The 17,939-nt window shown below is 40.2% G+C and overlaps 1 protein-coding gene across 1 annotated transcript in view; it reads left to right on the forward strand.

The window, feature by feature from the left end:
* LOC149299892 (glypican-6-like) overlaps positions 1-8,532 on the forward strand; it is a 248,546-nt gene extending 240,014 nt beyond the window's left edge. Inside the window, exons 8-10 of the mRNA XM_089485848.1 lie at positions 1,708-1,844; positions 4,490-4,665; positions 8,330-8,532. Of these exons, the coding sequence (XP_089341974.1) occupies positions 1,708-1,844; positions 4,490-4,665; positions 8,330-8,532 (516 nt within the window). The remainder of the gene's footprint in view (positions 1-1,707; positions 1,845-4,489; positions 4,666-8,329) is intronic.
* The last annotated feature ends 9,407 nt before the right edge of the window (positions 8,533-17,939 follow it).

The raw sequence follows: 17,939 nt of genomic DNA on the forward strand, positions 1-17,939 counted from the left end.
TTTTATTTCAACAATTGCAAACGGTGGGCAATTGTGCCATCTATTGGTAGAAACTCATAGTTACTCCATAGTTGCCTTTTATAATGTAAAAGTGCTAGTGGGATGCATGTTATTATCAGTAATCATTTAGAAGCAAAACTGTCAATTGTATGCCAATTGTAGCTTTGTTATACTCTTTGAATGTACATACTGTAAGAGGACCTGCATACATTGTTGAAGCTATACAAATAAAAGATAATAATAATCATCACCATCAAGGGTCCTACATTTTTCATATATATTTAATAACTAACCTCATTTTATTAAGGGACTGGTTTGCTTTACACATCATGTTCCAAAACTACTCAAGAAACCTGACAATTAGTAGAGATTAATAATAGGTTAAAATCCACCTACATATGTTAAAAAAAAAAAGAGGGTTTTAAAAAATCATATAGACTGTTTTCTTATTTAATATGAATTTATAATAAGTAACAGTTATACTTTAAGCTCAATACCTGCAATAGTCAAGGACAGACATTCTCTTTTTATGAAGCGCATTTGGGAAAACTCAAATCCTGCCTGTCCCTGGCAATGATATGTGCGGGCCGCAGCAATTCTGGGTTAAGAAAATAAAGAAGTGTATTGCCATTTTTAGAAAAGACATATAGTTTCTACTAAAAGTGGCTAGTATTCTGTATATAAAAATTAGAATGGGCAACGCTGTGTCAAAGATATTTCACCCTATTAAGACATATTACATTGGTTTTCTTGTAATTTGTAATAAGTACATAAATGTACATATTGAGCAATTGCTATTTAGTCCCTTATATCTGGATTTGGATCCGTTAGCCAAGAATTTTGGCTGTCGTCTCTTCCTCATGGCAAAAAGCATAGCAGTCTGTTTTCCCTGTGATAAATAGATAAGGTCTTTAAAATTCTCTGTCTGTGCTGATTTGTTTTTTATTCAGGTCATGAGGTTTGCAGCTTATAGCGATAATCATCATCTTAAATAGTCAATTATTTGATATACTATTGCTCTCCATTCACAAAAGGTTAGTTACTGCTTGGAGCAAATCTGTGATAATGCAGAGTTCAAACAACATACATTTATGTCTCAAATGCTCATTTTCTGTGTTTTTTTTTGCTTTTTATTCTCAGTCTTTCTTTGAAGCCTTAGAAATCTTTGATGTGCTTGGAACTAGCATGGTCACTGAACTATATATATATATATATATATATATATATATATATATGTCAATTTCATAAGACTCCCTACAAACAGCTGGAGCTGACTGGTACATATTGTGGATTTATGATATATATATATATATATGTATATATATATATATATATATATATATATATATAAATACAATTGGGGGGCTGGTCCACCTCAATTATTACTTCTGTTATATACCCCACCCCTTGTAGATTGTAAGCTTATGTAGGCAAGGCTTGTCTCACCTTTTAATGTCAGCCCAGATTGCCATCCGATACACTATTTGTAATGTCACCACTGGACTGGAATTCCTACTACTTTTCCACTTTGCAAACTAATTGTTTTTGTTATATATATATATGTGTATATATATATATATATATATATAACAGTATGCAATCGGGTGCATAATACTGTTTGGTATGCTAATACATAATTAATAACACTTCACCATTATTGTCTGAATTGGCCGCTTGAGTAAATAATGCATTTTGTTTTCTATTAAGGTAACAGAAATTAAAGAAAAACTAAAGGTTTCACAGAAATTCTGGTCAACGTTGCCACAGAGCATTTGCAAAGAAGAGAGGATAACTGGAAGATTACTGAATGAAGAGGAATGCTGGAATGGACACAGTAAAGCAAGGTAGCTATATATATATATATATATATATATATATATATATATATAATTGACTATAAAAAATGTGATATGATTTTTACTAATTGTATATCCAAATAGATATATTCTCTAAAGCGCCGGTCATTGTTTTTGCTCAATAAGCTTTTTTAAAGGTTTTAGGGAGCACTGGAAGTGTGTGGAATTTCTGGACTTATATGAACTACAAAGTTCCAGAAACCATGATGTAATACATTTGCCTTTGACATCATTAGGATACACACAGCATGCAGCGTCAGGCGGAGATTGATGCTATACTTGTTCCATAGGCTTGAGATCTACCTGCAAGTTAGTGTTCCATTGTAAATTGTATGCCTAAATGTGGTAGAGTACAGCAATATTTCACAGTAAAGTGACTTAAAAGCTAGTCCTAAGTGTCTTGGGAAACATTCCATGCTATTTTTTCTTGAATCAGATCCCTTCTCTGACTGCTTCCTGGCCAGTCACCACTTGCACGATAAATCACTCTCATCACGTATCCTTTTTCCATGTATACCTTTTACCTAAATAAGAAGGTCAAACTTAATGAGGCTTTGTCTAGTCTGAGCGAGTGGATTGGTACCGAAAATTGGAAATGTCACTTATCAACATGCATTAATCTTAAAATTCAAGTTTGCATTGTGCAGAGTTGATTTTGTTCCCTGTCATTTTAAAGCGATTTATATGCACTTTTCTATTTCTGTATCTCTTTCAGCATTAAGTAACACTGAATTGTTAATATATGTGAAAGCATAATTCAACAGCTTTGCAAAAGTAAAATGGATGGATTGCATAGCACTTAACATAATAATATCTCAGAACCCATAAATGGTACATTTTGTATTTTAAAAAAAAATATGCTGCATACAAATTGAGGCAATTGACAAAGCGTCAAACTATGAGAGAAGAGAAATAAGAGCAGACTACCGGCTGCTGTTTTTTAGTGAGATGTAGACGGTATGACGGTGCCCTGAAAAAGAAGTGAAGTTTCTAAAATAAGTGCAAAAACAGTCAATGTCAAATATGTATAGTACATTTGAGTTTGAGATTTTATACAAGCACCCAGGGCTGATTTTCCCAAACAAGCTGTGTCAGCTGTAACCGGATTTTGGGCCAGCCAGTTATCAGTTGGCTTAGGTTCCCTACTTGCTTATTGATGTCCCATGTACATTAATGTCTCGTACATACTGATGAATCTCTAGCTGAGTTGCAGGGAAATACAATGATGTTCTTTATGTGCAATCCTTGCCAGGTCTTGCCAAAAATGAACCAAAATATCAATGTAACTATTATATAGTTCATCACCCAATATTATTAACCCCTTAAGGACAATGGGCAGTCCCTAAACCCATTGAAAACAATGCATTTTGAGCCCGTACAGGTACGGGCTTTGTCATTAAGGGGTTAAGTTATATTACTGTTGTTCAACTGATCTGATTTGACCTGGGACAGTCCTGACAAAGCAACCCACAGTTGTTCTAAGTTTTCTAACCAATGTCCTTAAAGTTTGGGGAGCTATCTGTAGACACTAGTCATTGCCTGTTTCAATGAAACAACATTTGCATATAATGAGGGCAGATAGGATGTCCCTGGTTAAATACTGTATCATAAAAAGAATAAGCAATGGAATTGGTATCTCTAGAGGAGAGTAACTAATGATATGTGAGCACTTCATGTTTCGAGCATTGATCATTAGGTTAAGCACCTTAGCATATCTCTAAATTGTGTCTGTTATGATTCACTGGCAAAGGTCTTTTTACCAGCAGTGTTGATTATATCTTGGTAATGGGATTGTTCAACTTGAAAAATGAAGCAGAAAATCAAAAACAAGCATACAAGATGAATAAAAAAATCTTGTAAAACCAAGGGTAATAGCTACTGTTTATTTTTGCATTTCTCAGTGGAGTTGATTACAGTGACAACCCGTTAATACATTATGGCTTATAATACATCTGAAAGCTAACCAGTTGCAGTATATGTCCTAATAATATGAAGTGTTTCATGTGTTCTATAAAAGGACTAGGGATTGGTGTTTTTGTATTATTCAACCAATAAATAAAACATTTAACATCATCATTGGATGTTCTCTTCAAAATCAGTGTAAAGAATAGAAATGTTCAGGTGTGACCAGTGATCATGGATACCTTGTTGTATAGATGTTTTTACTGAGTCTTTTTCTTAATATTCCGAACATAATTGTTTGCAGGTATTTAGTTTAACCAAATGGAAGCTGAAATATGTGGTAGGATCTAGGAAAACGAGCACGCCGTAATCATTTTTTATTCCAAAGTTCTTTCTCTTTTTCCTCAACTAGCCCTTTAAAGCATGCAATAACTATTAGCAATGAAACAATAAGGGAAGGCAAACGTTTTTTAATTAGAAGGAACAGTCAGTGATATCCTGAGAATAAATGTATAGGAAAAGTAAAATTTCTATCTTGCATATGTTTAAAATCTATTGCTGCACCCAGATATTTTATAGTATGTGTCTGTTTGCAGGGTTTCCTACTTCCGTGTCCTTACTTTGGAAGAACTTGAGATAACGGATTGATTTTAGTAATAGAAGTTCACCATAGTTTTACTTCAACATCTGGAAGTTGAGGTTATTAAATTAACTCTGGGTTTATTTGTCAGGTACCTTCCCGAAATAATGACGGATGGATTGATAAATCAGATCAATAATCCAGAGGTGGAGGTGGACATCACTAAACCAGATACCTCTGTAAGGCAGCAAATCATGGCTCTTCGTGTTATGACAAACAAACTGAAGAACGCCTACCATGGCAATGATGTCAATTTTCAAGACACAAGTAAGATAATGACACAGACATGATGCTGACCTCAGATATCTAGAAAACAAATTAGTAGGTTAGTCGAATGCACATTATACACTACTGTGATGAGCATTTCAGAGTTGCTTAGAAAACTAGTTAATAGTCTTTTGGGGCATTGAACACGCACTGAATTATTAGATATTAATCAATGTAGAAAAATATGCATAGCTTCATGGTTATAGCTGTTCCTGAGATTTTTACTGGGCAAAAGCTATTAATCCCACTGTGTGGCAGGTCTCTTAATACTTCTTTATATGACGCAGGTGCCTCTGTTCCTTTGAAACTCACACAATCTGTCTTTTCTCTCCACTCTCTCTTCAAATTGCTGTCATATATCGCCCTCCAGGTCCTACCTCGCAGTTCTTTGACCACCTTTCTGCCTGGCTCCCTTTCTTCCTCTCTCCTAATATCCCCTGTCTTATTCTGGGTGACTTTAACATTCCTCTAGATATATCTAACAACTCTGCTAGCTCCAAACTCCTCTCCCTGACATCCTCCTCTGGTCTCTCTCAATGGACTAATTCCCCTACGCACACCGAGGGACACTCGCTTGATCTGGTTTTCTCCAGATCATGCTCCCTTTCAGACTTCTCCATCTACCCGTTCCCTCTGTCTGACCACCACCTTCTATCCTTTTCTCCAGTGCTAACCCCTAACAAGACAAACTTACAGCGCTCACCTCATACTTGTAGGCCATTACCAGACAATACCATTACCCAACTGTCAGCCTCACTTGAACCTCTCTTATCTTCCATGTTAACCCTTTCCTGCCCAGACACAGCAGCCTCTTTTTATAACAACACACTTGCTTCATCCCTCGACACCATAGCTCCAATTACTACAAGTTACCCCCGACAATTTAAACGCCAACCATGGCATACCAAAACCACACGGTTTCTTCAGAAGTGCTGCTGCACGGCTGAGCGTTATTTCAGAAAATCCAAATCCAGCGAAGACTTTACTCATTATAAATTCATGCTCCACACCTACAACTCTGCCCTCTCTCTCACCAAACAGCTCTACTTCTCCACTCTCATATCCTCTTTTTCTTCCAACCCACGACGCCTTTTTTCTACTTTCAACTCCCTTCTCTGTCCCTCCACACCCACACCACAAACCTCTCTCACTGCCCAAGATCTTGCTGCCCACTTCAAAGAGAAGATCGAGACTATTAGAAAAGACCTCTCTTCCTTACAACTCCCTCCTACACCACTCAACACCACTCTCTCCACTCCTACTATACTAACTGCCTTTTCCCCTACAACCAAAGAAGAGATAGCCACTCTTCTTTCTTCCTCTCACCCAACAACCTGTCCCCTCGACCCCATCCCTTCACACCTTACAAAGTCTCTATATCCATCCCTTGGTCCATCACTTACCCACCTATTTAATCTTTCTCTATCATCTGGAACTGTACCATCTGCCTTCAAGCATGCGCTAATCACACCAATTCTAAAGAATCCTTCCTCAGATCCTGTCTGTTTGACTAACTACCGCCCTATCTCTCTGCTTCCTTTTACCTCTAAGCTGCTTGAACGGATTGTGTACAATCGCCTCATTAACTTCCTCTCCTCTAATTCCCTCCTTGACCCTCTACAGTCTGGTTTCAAACCCCTTCACTCTACTGAAACAGCTCTAACAAAAGTCTCCAATGACTTGCTCTCTGCCAAAGCAAAAGGTCACTATTCTATTCTAATTCTACTGGATCTCTCTGCTGCTTTCGATACTGTTGATCACCACCTTCTTCTAGACTCACTTGCTTCTATAGGCATTCGAGATACAGCTCTCTCCTGGATCTCCTCATATCTGTCTAACCGTTCCTTCTCTGGCAAGACATCATCGCCCCTTCCACTTTCGGTTGGTGTCCCCCAAGGTTCAGTCCTTGGCCCTCTGCTGTTCTCTCTTTATACTTCATCTCTTGGCAAACTAATCAACTCATTTGGCCTCCAGTATCACCTATATGCAGATGATACCCAAATCTACCTGTCTTCTCCTGATCTCTCTCCATCTCTCCTGTCCCGTATTACCAATTGCTTGTCTGCTATTTCTTCATGGATGTCACAACACTACCTGAAACTTAATCTTTCTAAAACTGAACTCATTATCTTCCCTCCCTCCATCTCCACTCCACTACCTGAATTCTCTATCACCATTAACAACACGACTATCTCTCCTACTAACCAGGCCCGATGCCTTGGGGTCATCCTTGACTCAAACCTCTCCTTCATCCCTCACATTCAGTCCCTCGCCAGATCCTGCCGCTTGCACCTAAAAAAACATCTCTCGTATCCGCCCATTCCTCACCCAAGAATCCACAAAAACCCTGGTTCATTCCCTTATCATTTCCCGTCTTGACTACTGCAACACTCTTCTGGTTGGCACTCCACTGTCTCGACTCTCTCCTCTACAGTCTATCCTTAATGCGGCTGCTAGGCTCATCTTCCTTGCACGTTGCTCCTCTTCTGCTTCCCCCCTCTGTGAAACCCTCCACTGGCTCCCAATTACCTTTAGAATTAAATTTAAGATCCTGGTACTGACATATAAGGCCATCCATAATACTGCTCCTCCGTACATTTCTGACCTCATTAGCAAATACTCTCCTACTCGATCCCTACGTTCCTCCCATGGACTAAGGCTCTCCTCCTCACTCATCACCTCTTCCTTTTCCGTCTACAAGATTTCACTCGAGCTGCCCCATATCTCTGGAATCTACTCCCAAGGAACCTTCAGCATTCTCCCTCCCTCCCAACATTCAAGAAACATCTAAAAACCCACTTCTTCAGAGAAGCATACCATCTTAGCTGCTAGAACTTCCTTGTCATCGATACAACCACCACAATACCTCTCACCTTTTCTCTATGCCTTATGTTTGTCACCCCATTTCCCTCTAGATTGTAAGCTTGCGAGCAGGGCTCTCTCCACCAAATGTATCGGTTTGTCTTAGTCTGTCAATTCTTGTCTTGTCATATCCCTTGAATTTATGTATTGTATTAAGCGCTGCATAAACTGTTGGCGCTATATAAATAAAGGATGATAATAATAATAATAATAATAATTGTGCACCAATATATTACTTAAAATATAACATATGGCTTTACTTGTATTGTTTTTGTCTGAATTAGCCCTATAAATGTTGTCGTTTACTTATCAAATGTGTTTTTTTTCAAATACCTGTTAATGTTCATGTTATTTTTTTGAAAATATATCCCATTAGCAATGGCTAATAAATGTAGATCAACTGAAACAATGTGTTTGCATCAGAGCCAACAGGGTTCGGTGGAGGGGCTGTATTATATAAGAAGTGGTTCTAATTTACTGCACATTCCCCAAAGATATCAGTAACAGTTTGTAGGAATAGAGTTTGCCATATCAAGGTTTTTAATTTTATTATACATGAGCAGTTCCTGATTTTTGTTTATTTACTTTTGATAACTTTCATTTTATACTAATTGCTATTTCATTTTATACTAATTGCTAATGTATCTCCATCCTTTAATAATTTATTAAAAAAAAAGTCAACATCATGTTTTAAGATGAAAATCAATATACTAGCTTATTTTAATAAAATAGGCACACTACACATGTCCTATGTGTTCACTGAAAATATTTTTTTTTTAAATAATTTACTTTTTATTTGTAGGTGAAGAAACGAGTGGCTCAGGGAGTGGAAGTGGCTGCAATGATGATATCTGCCCTACCGAGAATGACTTCTTTACCACAGAAGCACAACCTTTTGACTCAGACAGAAGAGAGGATGAATTTTCTGCAGCTCCACAAATGAGTCAATCACTTCCTGCACTCTCCATCTGTATGTTCGTGGCTCTAGAAGGATACATGAGATAATCTGGGAATTACTACAATAAGACTTTTTAGTTGTGAAAATAAGAAAATAGACCATTTCCTTTGCTTTTTTTTTTTTTACACTTTCGGCCAACGGACCATGACAAAACACTGACAATTTTCTACGTTCAAGTGGTTTCCTGATGTTATTTTTCCACACTCTTGTTCAAGCCCCCTAATTTTGTAACATGTTTCTAGTTCAATATATATTTTTGTTTGCTTGGAATTATATTTGCAGAGCTTTATTGGTTCTCAGGTCAAAGTGATCAAAAACTGTCATTGTCACCAAAAAGTAAAACCTATTAAAATAAAACACAAGATAACGTCTGAAATCTAAACTGAGAGCGACACAAGCCCTGCTTTAACAGCCAGGACATTCATTTTAGGTTTAATTATACCAACGTGTAACAAAATAAGTTAGTTAGTTGACCACTGCATTTGGGGAAAATAACCAAATTGTATATTTGAGAAATAAAAGAAATTTGATTGTATTGAAGGTAGTCCTGAAAATAAGATACATTAAAAAAGTGAGACCAAGATCAGTTTCAGCTGTTTATTCATCTAACTTTTAATTCAAACTTGATTTCCATGATCTGCAAAAAAAAGTTGTTTTAGTACTAGAATTGGGTATTATTTAAATTGAATAGTAAATTTGGGATCATTATTGGATTCTACTCTATCATGCTGACTTGAAGTTTAGAAAAAAAAACAGTTTCTGATAAGGGATAAAACGTTTTCTTAAACTCCTAAATCAGTTGTCTGCTAGACCAATGCAATTGTTTTGCCCCTTAATAACTCACCTCTCACCAAACTAATTTAATCTTTCGAACCATACAACAAAAGAGCTATGACTGTCTTAAATCTTATAATGTATTCATTTTGACAAGCTGATCAGAGCACAGACTGAGTACGTAAAATGGTTGGGTCACAACTAATTAAACATACCTTAATCAGCGTCAAAGGGTATGCCTCAATCTGCATCTAAATAAAAATTAAGATCTTATAAGTAATTTGTTTTTCAAATAAAAACTAAGGAAACAACTTGCCATTTTATTTTATACAGACAAATCTTTATAACTTAATGAAATGGGGTAATGTATGGGTTGACTCACATCAATGTCTTTTTTAAAATATAGCTGTATATGCATATAATAGCTAAATGTCCCCTTTAAACTGGCACTCTCCTGGCCCTTTGCAAATGCATGGAAAGATTCAGCATCCTTTGATTGTAGAAGATGCATTCATATGAACACACTTCTGCTTGTCGGTGCACAGCCAGCTCCAGTGTCCCCCATTTGTATGCACGGTAATTTAACGGAATCACCTTCCTGACAGTGATTGGTTGCTTCAAGCAGCGAAAACTGGCCTGAAACCCAGACCATGGATGAGAAGGAGCACTGCAGCTTCTAGGTAAGTACTAACAAATACGTTGGTGGAGCTTTATAATACCACTAGCGTGTCCCTTTAACATCTAGCTAGAACATCTACTCCCAGGCCCGGACTGGGACAAAAAAATAGGCCCGGGCATTTCAGACTGAGCAGCCCATTTTTATGAAAAAAACATATATGTACATACACATACATAACACTTGGTCATTCAACACGGGAAGCCTGAAGCCACAATTTAGTGCGACTAATCCTTGAAATAAATATTATAGCGTAACTAACACAGTACCTTATCTTTTCCACTAAATGATTTCAGGGCCTTGAATGTTTTTTCCCCTGAAGTCATTACAAATTCAGGAGGGCGTTTTATCTCTGGATAAATAAAAATGAAATAGTTCCTACTGTAAATTAAGGAAGCAGATAACCAAACACACATACCAGGACAGGCTTTTCCACACCGACACCCAGACACACACCCCAGGACAGGCTCTGCGACACCGACACCCAAACACACACCAGGACAGGCTCTGCCACACCAACACCAGACACACACACACCAGGACAGTTAAAAAGAAAAAAATGGTTCAGCAGTCAACTCCCAGGAAGCTGGGTGCTAGCAGGAAAAAAGGCACAGCATAAACCCTCTAAGTATATGAACACAGAAAAGTTCTGATGTGTGTGTTCGGGTATCGGTGTGGCAGAGCCTGTCCCGGGGTGTGTGTTTGGGTGTTGGTGTGGCAGAGCATGTCATGGTGTGTGTACGAACACAGAAAAGAATCCCAGCACTACAATCAGCTTCCAATCCTTAGGTTACTTTATTCAGAGAAAGCAAAAAAAAAAAAGAAACATTTTGGCCAAACAGGGCCTTTTGAGCTTGACAAAGGCCCTGTTTGGGCAAAACGTTGCTTTTTTTTGCTTTCTCTGAATAAAGTTACCTAAGGATTGGAAGCTGGTTGGAGTGCTGGGGTTCTTTTCTTTTCTGTGTGTACACACACCATGACATGCTCTGCCACACCAACACCCAAACACACACCCCAGGACAGGCTCTGCCACACTGACACCCGAACACACACCCAAGGACAGGCTCTGCCACACTGACACCCAGACACACACCAGGACAGGCTCTGCCACACCGACACCCAAACACACACACCAGGACAGGCTCTGTCACACCAACACCCAAACACACACCCCAGGACAGGCTCTACCACACTGACACCCGAACACACACCCAAGGACAGGCTCTGCCACACTGACACCCAGACACACACCAGGACAGGCTCTGCCACACCGACACCCAAACACACACACCAGGACAGGCTCTGTCACACCAACACCCAAACACACACCAGGACAGGCTCTGTCACACCAACACACACACACACACCAGGACAGGCTCTGTCACACCAACACCCATACACAAACACACACCAGGACAGGCTCTGCTACACTGACACCCAAACACACACACCAGGACAGGCCCTGCCACACCGACACCCAAACACACACAACAGGACAGGCTCTGCCACACTGACACCCAAACTCAAACACCAGGACAGGCTCTGCCACACCGACACCTGCATCCGGAGGGCTTCCACGGACGGATTCCACGGACGGTTTCACTTTGGTATTGATTTATGTGATGGTCGCTGCCCCCAAAACAGCCTGCCTGTGGCATCTTTGCCCCAAAAACAGCTTGCCTGTGGCATCTTTGCACAATATACTTAACGCAGTAGTTTCCAACCTTTAAACACACTAACAGTGCAGAATTTACTAATTATTACAATCTATTGAAATTGTGAGATTCACAATACCTGGACCATTGGTGTCCTTTAAGAACTGGGTTTAAAAGCTGCCCTAAGGAATACATAAACACATATACACATGCCACTAGACATATACTCATACATAAATACATAATGTATAGTCCCAGAATTACACAGAATTAGAATACATTCATTCACTCACTCCTTCACAGATACTCATTAATTCACTCATTCACTCAATCAATCTCACATACTCCTTCATACAGCCTCCCTCACCCCCTTACCTGAACTGATGATGTACGCGCCGCTCACAGACGTCGGAAGACAACCTGTTTTACTGCACAGGGGAAGCAGACGTGCAGCATGGTCATGTGACGTACGTGACGTGGATTCCTGCGTCCCTCTGGTGGAAGAAGAGATGCTGCTCGCGCGCGTCTGCCCCTTTTGCCCTGCGTTAAGGATGGCTGCATAGGCCCAGTCAGTCCGGTCGTGACTGGGCCTATTTTAAGGTAGGGCCCTGGAGCTGCAGCTCCATCAGCCTGTACGTCAATCCGGCCCTGCCGCCGCCCGGCCCACCGGGTAAATGCCTGATGGCCAGTCTGGGCCTGTCCACTCCATTCTAGAGTATATGATTGCAATCTGAATGAGATCCACAGGCATCTTGAAATGTTAACGCCAGGGAAAAGAAAAAATGTTGGTGCACTAAGCTAGTCTCAGGCTCAGATAATACAAATGTATAATATGAGGCCTAGGAGGTGAGAGTAGGTTCTCACCCTATTGAGAGTGTGCCTTGACGTGGCGGGTGAGCTTAATTATACTTTGGCCAATTCATATAACCAAAACCTCTCATTTATATTATGTTTATATATTTGTTGCCAACTTTATTAGGGTGAGAAGCGCAGACAGTATTTTGTTTTTTGTATAAAATGTTAAAGCCAGCATACCATTTTCTCTAAATTCTCTTTTAAGATCTGACACTCACCACTTTAAAAAAAAAATCACATAGTATTCATAGAGAGAGATCCTTGTTTAGGGGCAATTACTTTTGTTTCTGAATAAAAAAAGCCCTCCAAATTTAGTCCGAACCAAAGGGGCAGGAAATAAAGTTCATTGTCCAAAAATGAATGAGCCAAAAACAAAATGAAAAATGATTTTTGGTTTCATTTCAATACTGCCTTAAAATAATTTTCACGGTATTCTTATGAAATTGTGTCCTCAAGAATATACATTAACACTACAAATTACAATAACTGCTGCTACTGACTTCTTTGTGGCAGCTTTTATTATATATATCATGGAGGAAAATCCCACAAGCCAGATAGCCTACATTTTTTGAATCAGCCATGTGTATCAATAACAAAAAGTATGAACAGCAACTTTATGAAATGCACAGTTTTATATATTTTTAACCCGCTTATAGCTAAATTACTGTTATCAATAACTTAATCTTAAGTATTGGTATGTTGTCCCAATTTGGCTTGAGCACTGGATCGTAAGAGCACTGGAGGAAAATCATTCTGATCTATGGACTGAGCCCGCACATGGTTGCTTGACTTTGTCTTGCCCTGTCATGCCTCTGCTGCTGTAGCTCTGTCTCCTCCCTTATCAATTCTTTTTTTTGTAATATTGAATTGGTTGGGGGTCAGTCATGAAGCTGGATGTGTCTGTCTGCCAGCCCCTGCCCTGTATCTGCGCCTTACTACCCTTCCTTACTCTTGGGGATAAATTATTGCGTTGTTCATTTTAACACGGGGGTGGGGGTGAGTCTATCTGTCAGTGCCTGCCCTGTGCCCTGCCTCTGCTGCTACAGCTCAATCTCCTTCCTTTCCATTAAGGCTTTAGTTTCAATATTTTTTTAATTTGGGAGGGAGAAATTCAGTGTCCTGTACCATGGGGCTGGATATGTACCAGTGTCTGCCCAGTGCCCTACTATAACTTCTGCTGCCATGTCACAGTTTTTACTCTGAGGCATCAATTCATCACCTAAACCTTATGATAGTTAAAGTTGTTTCCCCAAAAAAAAAAAAGGCCTCCAAACTTCACCCCAATGGTTAGAAAACAAAGTTATTTGCCCAAAAACAAACGCAGCACAAACAAATATCCACAAGTCTAGTGTATAGCTTAATGAGGTTGCTCTTTTTATGTTACAAGCATGACTCGGGCACTATATATTAACATACAGTTGAAACACATAAATAAAAACACAAGAGACATGAGGTCGTTGGAAAGTGTAAGGCCACAGCGCTTTATTACTGTGACAAAAAATGTAGAAAATTAGTAAAACATAAACATTGTTAAATAACATTTGTAGGGATGTCCCGCCAAATACCATACGGGAACCGTTGGGTCGGAACACCCTACCCTTCCAAAGTTCCCCCAGGGACTGAACCCGTGGAGAAATTAACATGAAACATACATGTCGGCAAAACAGCCAATTGTAAACATATCACCTTAACGCTCAGAATTCAGCCATAGACTCCGTTAAGATAAATAAAAGTGAAAAATTTGGGGAGGGAGGACGGGGATTCACTGCTTTAACGGATTCTCTGCTTAATAAGCTGGAAAATATTATCTGACCAAAGGCGGGAAAAGGGGGTCCCATAAATAGACAGCCAGAAACCCCACCCAAGCAGGACAAGGAACCCTATAGGATGTCCTACAGATGACCCCATCTACATCCTGACAGCAGCTTACTGTTAATATAGGCCCAGTCATGCAGCCCTTTCTCTTATTATCCAGGGCTTGTCTGTTTTGGAATTCTGTTTCTTTATTTTTCTGGCTAGGACTTATATCTTCCCTCATCTATATCTCTTTGCCGCTCTGTTTTCACTTTACTGATCCTGTGAGTTAAGACTGTTGTGCCGGAACATGATAAGATCTACAGGACACAAGACTACTATGGGTAACTTCAGCTTCTTCAGACTCACTCAGCTTTATGTAGTGCAGAAGCTCTAGTTCTCACTGCTAGGCACACCGACACTTTGATTTCAGCGCACAAATCTGAACAAGTTAACTTAAGGGCCTGCTGGCAGGGAGAGCTATACCATGTCTTTGCCCTCTTCACTGACGTGGTCAGTTCTCACCTGCCCTACCTGTTCCAAAAGCTTCTAGGGGAATCATCTGATTCCACAGGCTGAGCATCATAGCAATGACACAGTTGACTGACAACTTTTGGCAACAACTCCTCATTGGCTCACAAAAGTCTACTAATGGTGCTGGGGGGAAATGTTGGTGTCCATGACAACCCAGCTGTTGAGTAATCAAACCCTGTACTGGGTTACATTCATGATGTTCTCATTCAGATAAAGATTTTTAATTTGAATGCTCAATTGCCACAGCAAAATTATCAAATGATTATCAAGATTTGGAACTTGTACAAATAATTTATGCCAGAAAAGTCAAATAACATCCAAGTGAGCAACAGTTTTATTATAAAAAGGAGTATGCTGAAGGAGACAAACCAAGACATCTTGGCCAATGCTATGCTTCCAACTTTGGGCAAGGCCCTTTTCTATTCCCGCATGACTGTGCCCCAGTGCACAAAGCAAGGTCCACAAAGACATGGTTAGATGAGTTTGACTGGACCCCACAGAGCCCTGACATCAACCCCATTTAAGAGTCACCAGAATGAGGAATCTGAATCACACACCAGTAGATCAAAATAAATAAAGGCTCCAGGCACTCAAGGGTTCCAGCTCAGGCAGATTTATTAAAGGAAGACAGCAACAACGTTTCGACCTCACAATGAGGTCCCATTTAAAACATTTGGGATCAACTGGAACGGAGATTGCAAGCCAGGCCTTCTGATCCAACATCAGTGCCTGACCTCACAAATACTCTACTGAATGAATAGGCAAAACATCCCACAGAAACACTTCAACCTTGTAGTTTTACATATTAATGTCTGTGTTTAGAATGCATAAATAAAAGTCTCTGTTGGTGTAATGGGTGGGGGTCCCAATACTTTTTTCCATATAGTGTGTGCGTATATACCGTATTGGCTCGGATATAGGCCGCCCCCTAAAAGTTTGGTGCTTTTTTAAAGAAAACGTTTTTTTCTTTAAAAAAGCACCAAAAAAACATGCTGCCACTCTGTCTCTCCCCCCCCCCGAGATATGCTGCCACTGTCCTCCTCCCCGCCCCTAGATATGCTGCCACTGTCCTCCTCCTCCCCCCCCGAGATATGCTGCCACTCTGCCCCCACCGACTTACCAGAGGAGACTCCCGGGTGTCTTGCGGGGCCGGCGGAGGACATCTACGCAATACGCGTACACAACTTCCGGTGCCGGCACTCAGCTCATGTGCACCGGAAGTTACATACGCGTATTGCGTAGATGTCCCCCGCCGGCCCCGCAAGACACCCGGGAGTCTCCTCTGGTAAGTCTTGGGGGCAGAGGTAAAACGCATCGTGCGGACGGTCACCGGCTGCGGCGATGCGGGTAAACAACCTCCGCAGCCGGTGACCATCCGCACGATGCGCTTAGACAACCTCCCATGCCGGCAGACCCCCCCCCCCGTGGAAAGTGCTGGCAGGGGAGGCTGTCTAAGCATATCGGGGAGTAGGATGCAGGTCCCCTGCACCGCTGCGGGGGATCTGTATCCTAACCCTGCCCGGCGCCCGGGACTACATGTCCCGGGCGTCGGGCGCTAGACCCCGAATATAGGCCGCATCCCCACTTTAAAGACTTAAAGTGGGGGGAAAAAGTGCAGCCTATATTCGAGCCAATACGGTATATATATATATATATATATATATACATGCATACATATATGTTGCGTACGCCATATTCATTTGCAAACACACACATATAGACACATTCACTAGACACTTGCATGTGGCAGGCACGTATACATTAGACATCCATATGCTGCCAGTTTTATTGACCTGTGCTCCATTTAGGAGATCTTGAGAACATCAAAACTTATACAACTAGGCCTCAAAGACAAATGCTGAGAAACTCGATATTAAAGGCTCAAAACATTTGGGTTAAGGAGGACAGTGACAATTAATATAGTTCACATGGTGGCATTTGGGAGTTTGTTCCAAGTAAATGTGTCTTGCAATAATTCAACAGTTTTATTAGATTCCCCAAGCTGCAATAATGTGTGCAATCTGTGTTATTTTTCTGTTCTCCATTGTGCCAAATATGCAGGTCATAAAGTACAATTAATATTGTTAATGGATAAAAAAACCTGACCTAGTTTTCTTTATTAGCCTAATGCTCACAACTAAGTGCTCCATAATTTGCACAAGGTCCAATCTAAATCTCGTAGCTCAGCATATCTGTGCAACATAGCAATATCTTCAGTATCAAAAGAAACCAGAGGTCAGAATTAGACCGAGAATTCTTTATCTTGTGAATTTAAACAGCGGTTAGGGAAGTCAACACTTTAGTAAAACCAGTCTGATGTTCTAACTGTATTTGTCATGTTTGTTTATAACACCTAACTTGTGTAGACTTACTTTTGTGGTTTTGAATGGTAGGGTGTCAGTCCAAACACAAGTATAAAAATCTTATGACACACACATTTTTTTTTCTCCTTCATTTTTTTATGTAAACATTTGTCATCTTGTATAAGCCCATAATTTAAAAATGCATGAACTAACCTCTCAAACAACTCAAGAAGCCATACATCTTGACATCACTGTCAATTGTACCAGTGAGGCCGACCGCTGAGGCTGAGGCTACTGTGGGCACTGCCCTAGCTCGGGCCTAGGGTTGTGCTCTGGGTAAATACATCACTGATTGTATGAAGCGCTGCTTAAATTGTTGACACTATATAACTGAAAGATCGTAGTAATAATAATACCAAAGAGCTTTCACAGTAAAAGAATATCAAAGGATGGAAGCACCAAATGTTGATTTGATTTACAATGTTCTTCTGTTCACTCACTTTGCATTTTGTTAAAGGATAAAAAATAAACTATTAACATGTCTATTTGTGAAAGCATTCTTACTTTACAGCATTTTTCACACCTGCCTAAAATATGCACAGTACCGTATAACAGCTTCTACTCTTCTGGGAAAGCGTCCCACAATATTTTGGAGTGTTTCTGTGGGGATTTTTGCCCATCCAGTAGAGCATTTGTGAAGTCAGGGACTGATGTTGGACGGGACAGTTCATGTTCGATGGGGTTGAGGTCAGGGCTCTGTGCCGACCAGTCAAGTTCTCCTGCACTAAACTCATTCGACTATGTCTTCATGGGCCTTGCTTTGTGCACTGGGGCACAGTCATGTGGGAATATAAAAGGACCTT

Source organism: Sceloporus occidentalis, unplaced genomic scaffold (assembly GCF_023333645.1).
Source record: "Sceloporus occidentalis isolate IW3139 unplaced genomic scaffold, rSceOcc1.0.p SCAF_27, whole genome shotgun sequence".
Lineage (NCBI taxonomy): Eukaryota > Metazoa > Chordata > Lepidosauria > Squamata > Phrynosomatidae > Sceloporus > Sceloporus occidentalis.